Source organism: Ahaetulla prasina, chromosome 8 (genome assembly GCF_028640845.1).
Source record: "Ahaetulla prasina isolate Xishuangbanna chromosome 8, ASM2864084v1, whole genome shotgun sequence".
Taxonomy (NCBI): domain Eukaryota; kingdom Metazoa; phylum Chordata; class Lepidosauria; order Squamata; family Colubridae; genus Ahaetulla; species Ahaetulla prasina.
The window spans coordinates 37,621,170-37,631,639 of NC_080546.1; the positions used below are offsets into that span (position 1 = coordinate 37,621,170).

At 35.8% G+C, this 10,470-nt stretch overlaps 1 protein-coding gene across 1 annotated transcript; it reads left to right on the plus strand.

Moving 5' to 3' along the window:
- Window positions 1-1,055: 1,055 nt before the first annotated feature.
- NDUFC1 (NADH:ubiquinone oxidoreductase subunit C1) lies at window positions 1,056-3,546 on the plus strand. The gene is made up of 3 exons (XM_058192703.1): window positions 1,056-1,211; window positions 2,148-2,251; window positions 3,462-3,546. Exons 1-3 carry the CDS (start codon window positions 1,151-1,153, stop codon window positions 3,525-3,527), a joined length of 231 nt encoding a protein of 76 aa, XP_058048686.1. The 5' UTR covers window positions 1,056-1,150; the 3' UTR covers window positions 3,528-3,546.
- Window positions 3,547-10,470: the final 6,924 nt, after the last annotated feature.

Sequence of the window (10,470 nt, forward strand, 5' to 3'; positions counted from 1 at the left end):
CACTTAAAGCTGGAGATCTCCACTATCGTAGCTGGGAAACTAGATGTTACTTATGTAAAAAGACAATAGTTGTCACTTTGGAACCTGTAGCACAAGCTTCCAATTAAAAATTGGGTAGGAAAACAAGTTTGACATTCTAAGATTTTCTGTTTCTTTTCATCTCCAGTATAAAGGTATACAATCAACTTCATACCGACAGAGTCTTTTTACCACTTCTTACAACAGTCTTGTATTATTAATCTCAAAAAACTGGAAAAACCAGCTGTAAGGTAGCATTCCTGAAACCTCAGGTTTGAAATTGTAGTCCAGAATTACTACAGTTATTAAATAGTATATGGCTTCCAAAATGATCTTCGCTTTTTAAACTGAAGAACCACTTGATGCTGACAAGGATTGTAATCTTGTAACTCTGATCATTTCTATTTCATTAGAAAGCATGTAAAAGCCCAATTTTATATCTATTCTGTACTCTGTAATAGTTTCAGAAATTTATGATTTGAAAACTTATTTATTCAGAAGTCAACTTTTTAAAGATTACCTGCACACACACACACAGGTAGCATTGATTGACTAGGGCCCTTTATGCTATGGGGTCGCGACTTAATGACTGAACAACACAACCTTTTAAATGTTATAGTACTCTGGTCTGAATAGATAGTATTTGCTATCAAAATTTCATTTTCAGCTATCTCAACTTTAATGCTTGTAATTATTTTTTTAAAATGTAGTGCAATCTTTAATTATGAAAATGAGATTAGAATAACATTTATTATGATATTATTTTCTGATTACTACAATCCACTTGTAGTAATTCCGATTACAACAATCCACTTTGAACAGGAGAATTTAAGAGAGTGCTATCACAGCAGTGATTTCAAGGAACACTTGAAGAACACAAGTTGTGTATATTTTAGTTCCCGTAGTAAAAAAAACAGCAGAACACGGCATCAAACAAACAAAACACCCAAACCCTAATTAAAAACGAATGTCAATGTGGGGATGAGCTTCTATTAGGGCTGACTGAGTTGTTTGCCGAGTTGTCGATAGATGACGCCCCAAATCCTTCCCTTAGATCTTTTTAGCAGCCGCCCCTCTTACTCTTGGATTGGTGCGTTTGTCTCATTGCTTCTCTCGAGAGAAGAAAAGTAACATGGCGGCGACCTTGCGGGCTGCGAAGTGGTTTTTGCAGGTTCCGAGCAAGGTGGCTCCACGTGAGTTGCATGGTCCCGAGTGGGACTTATTTTCTTTTCGGACTTGCCGATTCAGAGCAAAACATTCAATTTGCATGAGTGTTCTGTTGCCCGACCCATGTTGAGTGAATGTGTGAGTGCTGCGCCCTGGACTGAACGTATAACCTTCAGCTGCAGGTCTTATTTGACCATTTTGCTTAGCCCTCTGTGCATACATCGATTTGCGGTGCCCCGTGTGGTCAAATTAGGGCGGCGAGTTGGTTTGTGCATCAGTGGCATCTCTATATCAGAGTGATGAACATATGAGCATATCCCTTTACTGCACGGTCGTTACACTCCTCTTTTTTTCTTCCATCGAAAGCCTGATGGGTTACTTGGTGTAAGATGCCTGTTTTTAGTGCTCTGCATTGATTGGTTTGGAAGGGAAAAAGGTCTTATCATTAGAACCTCCTTAAACATCTTTCTCCCTGGGATCATACATGAGTGTAGGAAAAAAATCATTTTCTTTAAGGAGTAAAAAAGATGGGGTATAGATTTGTTTTAAAAGAAATTATTTTAAATTTAAAACGCCATTACTTCTTCCCGTTTGTAATATTCTGTTCAAATGTTGTGTTTTACAATAAACTGTATTATACTTTTCTTCTGATATAACTAACGGAACACTATGTGAAAAGAATTAATCTTTACAAAATTCCAATTTAATAACTGCATACTTATTCACAATTATGACACTTCAGCTAAAATTGTTTCCTATTTCTGTCTTGTCTGGTCTTATGAAAATATAACCTGGGACACAAATAATGTAATTTGTGGCTCAAATAAATTGTCATAATGTGACTTAATTGTTTTTGGGTTTAATTGGGAACTGCGTACCTAATCCATAACTGAAGAATTATTCTCTAAAAGTATTTTACATTCATTTTAGAATTAATGTATTTTGAAACTTTTTTATTTTAGCATTGTCTCGTTCAGTATTCCAAATAGGAAGGAAAGATACAAAAAATCCTAACTGGATAAAAGTTGGCTTGAGTCTTTCTTCAACTGTTCTATTATGGGTTATGGTAAGAATAATATGTGTGAAATTAATATTTGTAAAGTATATTTTAATTAGTTATTTTTTACATATTTTCCTGAGTTTTAATCAATTGACCACTTATTTGGATCATTTTCCATAGTTGCCCTTATATATAGAATAGATTTTTTTATTGGGCAAGTGTGATTGGAGACACAAGGAATTTGTCTTGGTGCATATGCTCTCAGTGTACATAAAAGGAAAGATACGTTCATCAAGAATCATAAGGTACAACACTTAATGATAGTCATAGCAATCAGCAAACAATAAGCATAAGCAATAAATAATAATAATAATAATAAGCAATAAACATAAGCAATCAGGAAACAATATCAATATAAATCGTAAGGATACAAGCAACAAAGTTACGGTCATACAGTCAAGTCATAAGTGGAAGGAGATGGGTGATGGGAACGATGAGAAGATTAATAGTAATGAAGACTTAGTAAATAGTTTGAACATATGAACATGAATGTACCTCAAGGAGCTATATAACTTGTATTTCCTAACTGGTGGAATGTTACCAACAGAAAACGGTATATCGGCTCTAGATTAGACATCCTAGCTTGCATAGAATTGTTGAACAAACTTACTTAAAACTGGACTTTAGTTGTGCTTGTGGCACACTAGCCATTATGTACTAAACTGACTGTGATGTTGGAATATTGCATATATCTTGGGTAAAATTGAAGCTGATAATCTTTCTTAGGCTTTCTCTTCTTAAAAGTATTACGTGTATAGGTTGAAAACATGTTATCTAGTTCTCTTTTAAAATAGAGAAATGAATGAATTCTCTTGCTGTAGCTTTCCAAACAGGAAGCTACTATTATAATTGTTTTCAAAGATTATTTTGGTCACAATTTTGGTGCATTAGCAAGGCAACACTATTGGTTTATGCATAAAATTCTTTGTTTTGGTTTAGTGCAAACTTGTTATGGGTTAACATGATATATAAATGTAGCCCCAGATTGGAAATTGGCAAGATTGAATAATTTGCAACTAATGTAGACTTTTAAAGGATATTGAAATTACGTTTGATTTCTATCATTTTCACACTAGTACTTATAGAAACTCTTACTATTCTAAGTAAAATAAATGTACTTTAAGTTGTAGTCATGCCATTATAATGAAATAATAGTAGTTCGTAAGAACATGCTAACTTTATATGTTTCATGTATTTATCTATGATTATCTTTTAGCTTATCAGGCACCATAATTATGAAGTTGCAGAATATGAAAGGACAAAAAAAGAAGATGATTCTTAATGCCAATCTGATTATTATGGTAAGTATTTTTTTTATTTGCATTTATATCCCGCCCTTCTCCGAAGACTCAGGGCGGCTTACACTGTGTCAAGCAATAGTCTTCATACATTTGTATATTATATACAAAGTCAACTTATTGCCCCCAACAATCTGGGTCCTCATTTTACCTACCTTATAAAGGATGGAAGGCTGAGTCAACCTTGGGCCTGGTGGGGCTTGAACCTGCAGTAATTGCAGGCAGCTGCTGTTAATAACAGACTGTCTTACCAGTCTGAGCCACAGAGGCCCTTTCATTTAATTAAACCTCTATATCCTTACTCTTTTTATGGTTTTATTTTTTTCCATCTTGTAAATTTTAAAAATATTTCTGAACTCTTGTGTTGCTTTATGTAGGTTTTTCCATCGCCATAATATAGACCTCTAAGTAATTCAGTGTTCTATACCCCATATCGGAGTGATAGACTTCATTCCATTCTTCTTTAGTCCACTTGATTTTCAAATTCTGAGTCTTGCAAACTGAAAATGCAATTGCTTCACTCTGTCACTGCTCAAGGAGAAAGATAAGAGGGTGAAAATGGCAATGCATGCATGTTTATTAAAGTGCTATGGAAGCTTAGTACATTATTGAAATACAGCCATGGTGTTTTCCTTCTACTTTAGCATTATCGCGATTAGCACTGTGTTCGAATTTAAACTGGTTGATTTTAAATACTAATAATTGAAAAACTTCAACTTCAAATCACGAAATTGGCTTGTTGCAACCAACAGTGATTGAGTCTGGGTATAATTTTAGATTTGATACGATAAAATTTTTATTAACTAAAGCCTGTGCCAGATATTTTTGAGGAACTCAGAAATCTATCATAGAGAGAAGCTGACCCATATTCATCAAGAGAAAGCACCATTATATCTGAACTCAGTCTTCAGGTATATTTTTGGTTAGCATTCAAAATTCCCATTTCCCATTATAAATGGCAAAAGAAAAGGGGAGAAGGGAAAGTAGATTTCTCAACATTAGTAATTGTTAAGTAATGATAGTAAGGTTTGTTCTTGGCTTTGGTTTAGATCATCATCTACCGATTTTCTTGAGTAACATTTTCCCAGATCATAAGAGAGAGCAGCCATAACAGCAACTAGACTTAAATGTGGAATCTTACAAATGCAAGCTTTCATAACAGTGTTTTCACAAGTTTTTGTACACATAGTTATTTGTACTAAAAATGGCTTCACATTAATTTAGCATAGTTTCTCTAAAGAATGCTGATACCCAACATTGTAAATAGTAGCAGACTTTGAAAGCACTGCCCCATTTAGTATTAAACCCTGTATTGCTATAACCAATATACCAATTTAAAGAATAATTGGTCCATTATTTTCCTATTACTTTCCTGATTTTAGATTGGAGTAATTTCAGCCTACACTATAACCAGTTTGGTTTAGTGGTTAAGGCACCGGGTTTGAAACCAGGAAAGTGTTGGTTCTTGTCCTGCGTTGGGTACAAAGCCAGCTGAATGACCTTGGGCAGTTACTCACCCTCTCAGTCCAGGAAGTAGGCAATGATAAACAACTGAAATCGACAAGAGAACTGCAAAGATTCATCCAGACAGTTGCTAGGAGTAAAAAAACTGAGGTTGCATATGCGCACACATATGGACAAGCACATATACCGTGTTTCCCTGAAAATAAGACCTTGTCTTATGTTTTTTTGAACCCTGAAATAAGCGTTTGGCCTTATTGCCATGTGCTCAAAAGCCTGATTGGGCTTATTATCAGGGGGTGCCTTATTTTGCGGGGAAACAGGATAATACACTAATTTCTAATTCAACATTACTCAGTTAACATTATGGTCTATCTGATTAACAGTAGTAATTGTAATTGTAAAATATATACTGTTTTGTCACAACAACATAGAAAATTTACAAAGATTTTTCAAGAGCTGGGTAATCATTCTATAATTTAATTCAAAATATTTGAAACTATCATTTCTTTATAAGTAGACTGTATAGATGGATATGACTGAGCCTACTGTATTGTGGGATATACCATTATTAATATTTTTAAAAATCTTTTTTCTAGATTGAAGATTACATAGCTGAGACATAGTCTGCAGTGAAATTATCTAAGCTGGATTTATTCCTAATTAATATTAAGCTTCCTGAAATAAAACACTGACTAATATGGAAAGTAACTGAAATATTTTTTCCATTTGACCTCTTGCAAGGGTTATAAAACATTCCAATTATGCAAAAGCTTTATCATAGAAAATTGCTGTACGTCAGTTGGGTGACTTTGGCCAGTCGCTGTTGCACACCTTAACCCACTTCACTGGGTTGTTGTAATGGCAAAAATAAGCTATGAGTTATGTATAAAAGGGCAGGATAAAATATATTATCATTACAAAATTATTGACAAAATCACCACCAGTCAATTGCAAAATTTACCTCCTGAGATGATACTGTTAACACCATAAACAACAACTGTCTATCTCAGACCCCTCTAATCATCTGGCTGACTGTAACCCACCATAATAACATCTTCCTATCCCAGGTCCTTGGGAAGGACTCTATAGGTCAGGAGTCTGTAAACTTGACTCTTTTAAGACTTGTGGACTTCAACTCCCAGAGTTCTTCAGCCAGCTTTGCTTTGCTGGCTGAGGAACTCTGGAAGTTGAAGTCCACAAGTCTTAAAAGAGCCAAGTTTTCAGACCCCCTGCTATAGGTGAATAAAAAGGCCAAGTCCAATCTGAACATTTGCTGACTGTGATGAATCATAATAATAATGTGTCAAAAATATATTTAAATGTTTATAGAAAAATAAGCAGTGGAAGACTGGAATGGATGTTGGAAATAAAAATATGGTACTGTCAACATTAGGAGAGGCATCTTCTAAAGTGACATCACTTATCTGTCATTGCTATGATTCTAGTTCCAGTGACTTTGAAGAAAACAAATCTTGGCTACCAAACAGCAAAAATGCTAATAAAATGTCACATTTGCTTTAAATGGGCGATCTGATGATTTACAGAAAATTAGAAATTGAAATAAAACAATTGACAAATATGGTAAGAATTTCTAACACAGATATGGCAATGAAATTTGAGCTAGAGTAATATGCACCAGTAAAAATAAATTTGAATAAAATTGCTGTAATAGAATTGAAATTTTGAATGGATAAGCCAATAGAAGCTAACAGTATCTGGGCATTTTTGTTATTGGATAACATCAAGTATGGCAAGTTAAAAATGTGATTGGTAAATCACATCCAAAGAATCAGAAAAGTGCTAAAGGCAAAAATTGTGGAAATACTGTGAAAGCCATCAATATCTGTGGCATACCTGTGATACGATATACTGCTGGAATGATTAATTGAACACAAGCTGAAACCCAGAAAGTTAATGACTACTCATTTCCATAATGATAGATTTATACCTTCAAACAAACTGTCAAAGAAAAGCATGCACTGGCTGATTACATAAAAGACAGCCAAGACAAGCATTAATGCAAACATTGGAACTTACTGAATGGGCTGGAAAGAAAACATGAATATCAAAATAATGTAATAAAAACAAGAACAAAATGCCATCAAGAAAAAGTATTAATTTCTACAAATGATCAAGGGGAAGGTTGATAAAGATAAAACCTAGCAATGGCTTACAACTGAAACATTAAAAAAAGGCTTAATTTTGGCTGTTGAATTTTGGCTGCTATTTGTACTAATGCAATGAATGTCACAACGGAAAACGATCAACTGATTCAAACTGCAGATTGTGTAAAGAGGCAGAAGAAACAGTAGATGTTTCTTCTTTGCACAAAGAAATCTTCGGTTACTTTTTAAAAATGTTCCATTGTAAGCTATTAGGTTTTATTTTTATTCACTTCCACTTCAGCTAAAAAAATTATGGAACCCCTGATCAAGAGGCGATGGTAAGGTGATAGAAAATTAGTCACTAGAATGAGGAGGGACAGAATCCATTCAAGTTGGGATTGTTGTGGAATCTTAGGAAATGTTTGAAAAACCCTGCTCTAAAATACATAGTAATTCCAAAATAATATTTATAGTTCAGGGTTGAACTGTGGGATCCTTGGTGCTCCCTAGGTTTGCTTGTTTTCTTATAGATGTTTTATTACTAATCTAGGTAACATCATCAGTGCTTAAGAGTTTGGCCTCTATATACAAGTTGCTTTCTCAATGTTGAGGAAAAACAAGTTGGAGGAAGAGGTACAATTCAGCACAAGAGGTACAATTCAGTACAATTCACAGAGAGGGACTGCTCAGGGTGCTGTCCGCCAAACAATGTCGGCTGGCGGCCCCCAGGGGAAGAGCCTTCTCTGTGGGGGCCCCTACCCTCTGGAACGAGCTTCCCCCGGGTTTACGCCAAATACCTGACCTTCGGACCATCCGCCGCGAACTGAAAACACACTTATTTATTTGCGCGGGGCTGGCTTAAATTTTATTGGTTTTTTAAATTTTAAATTTTAATTATGAATTTTAATGGGTTTTAGTTTAATATATTTTAAATTTTTTAGGCCAATTATGTAATAAGTTTTTTAATTTGTTTTTAATTGTATACTGCACTGTTTGTTTTATTTTGGCTGTACACCGCCCTGAGTGCTTTGGGAGAAGGGCGGTATAAAAATCGAATAAATAAATAATAATAATAACAAGGGTCCCCAATCCCTGGGCTGTGACCCAGTACTGGGATGCAGCCCGTTCAGGGGTGAAATGCTACCGGTTAGGTCTGGTTTGCATGAACCGGTAGTAAAAAAAGGTAAAAAATGTTTAAAAAAGTTCCGACGATCAAGTGAGCAACCCACTATCGTCGGAATTTTTTTTTACTTTTTTAGCATTTTTTTACTACAAGTTCTCCGGAACCGGTAGTTAAAAATGCTTTAAAAAAGAAAAAGAAAAAGAAAACAGTTCCCACCATGGTGCAGCTGATTGTCGGAACGTTTTTTTTTTTACTTTTTAAAGCATTTTTATCTACCGGATCGGGTGAATAGGTTGTAAAAAAATTCTTTTAAAAAATAAAAAAAAGACTCCGATGATCACAGCTGTGCCGCGCGATCATTGGAGCCTTTTTAAAAAACTTTTTTAAAGCATTTTTTTGCTATCTATTCGCCTGAGCCGGTAGTAAAGAAATATTTTTAAAAGGTTAAAAAAGAGGCTTCAAGGAGCTAAGCTGTGGTGCATGATTGTTGGAATCCTTTTTTTACAGGGGTGGGAGGGGTCCATTTTTGCTCCCAGCAGACTTCCCTGAAGCCTGCTAGACCAAAAACGGGGGGTATAGGCAAAAACCGGGGTGGGGGTCTGTTTTTGCTCAGCAAACTTCCCTGAAGCCTGCTAGGCCAAAAACGGGGTGTAGGCCAAAAATGCGGGGGTGGAGGATCCATTATTGAAAGAAAGAGAGAGAAAGAGTGAGAGAGAGAAAAAAAGAGAAGGGAGGGAGGGAGGGAAGGAAAAAGGAGAGGAAAGAAAGACTACAAACCTGGCAGCTTCAGAGGATAATCCAGGGCTGGAAGGGACCTTGAGGTCATCGAGTCCAACAGGACATTGTTAGTGAGTTTCTGTCTTTTGATCCCCCAGTCATATCGTTACATAGCGATGCCCACCCAGTCACATGACCCCACCAAGCCACTCCCACAACCGGTAGGAAAGAAATTTAGATTTCACCACTGAGCCCATTTGGTCATGGAAGTAGCAAATGTGTGCGCAATTGTTCATGCGAGCAGTGAGCACACATGCTCACTGCTTGTGCAAATGGCGCTGTGCAAATGGAGCTTGCTGCCACTCATGTGGAAGCATCCTCCCCTGCCTGTCCACAAAGCCAAAATGATTGGGAACTCTGGTTTAGCAGTTCATTAGCCAAGCTGGCTTACCTAAACTATAACATGCAAAGAAAATGGTGTTGATATGATCCATACTCCACTAATCACCTCAAAACTCCCCCTCTTGCAGATTCTTGGCAAGGATGCCTAGAGATGGGTGGGAATTATCTAGGAATTGTTTTTCTAGCTAGCAGCTAATAGAAGCACCGAATTCAACCTCTAAATCAGAGCTGTCAAACTCCGCGCCCATGGGGCGGATGCGTACTGTGTTGGTCACGCCCACGCTTGGTTTAGCAAAGGGGAAAAAAGTCCTGATATGTCACGTGATAGTGCCATGACAATGTGAGTTTGACACCCCTGCTCTAAATGAAAATGTCAGAAGTGAAGCTGCCATATTAAGATATTTTTGTCACACTAGAAGGTATACCTCGTAAATAAAGTATTTGGCACATAAATCCAATAAATCAGTAAATAAATTTGAGGCCATAATTGTCATATGGCTTCCAAATACATGCATATAAAAACCTAGAACCATTAGAAGATGTATAATCAAGCTTTTTAAGGAACCTGTTTTTGGTTCCTCAAGATATTCCCAAGTGAGTCCTTTAAGATGAGACTGGAATGGTTCCAATTAAAACTACCCCAAAGCACATGCTAATTATTGGCTCAAGCTAATTTTCAACTCTACTTTTGTAATTTTACATTAATTTTATCTTCACTTGTTACTGTATCATTATGAAACTATTTTTATTTCTATTGTAGCATAATTATGTTATTAGTCTAGTCTAAGACTGAAACCAATTTGATTGAATAGAAATACTAATATCCTCCGAGCATGGAATGCCCTCACTTCAAGTTCAGAGTGAATAGTAATAGTATAAGACATAGTAGTTGTCTTAGTAATAATAAGTTATAATTGTCATAGTAATAGCATAGAGATAGCAATAGAACACAATATACGAAGCATTCACATATCAATTCTATATGTGTTTTTTACAAAATCAAATATATCCTCAATCATTAGAGGGAGATGTTAAGAAACCATCTGTCCAGAGTTCAGTGCTTTTGTCTCTCTCTTGAATCTGAGTCAATCTAACGGGCATAATTTATAAAAGAAT

Excerpts from the sequence above, each read along its gene's own strand:
- NDUFC1 (XM_058192703.1), top strand. The coding sequence starts at position 1,151 with ATGGCGGCGACCTTGCGGGCTGCGAAGTGGTTTTTGCAGGTTCCGAGC. Across the intron at positions 1,212-2,147 it reads TCCGAGCAAGGTGGCTCCAC|CATTGTCTCGTTCAGTATTC; the intron begins GTGAGTTGCATG and ends TTTTTATTTTAG. Across the intron at positions 2,252-3,461 it reads CTGTTCTATTATGGGTTATG|CTTATCAGGCACCATAATTA; the intron begins GTAAGAATAATA and ends ATTATCTTTTAG.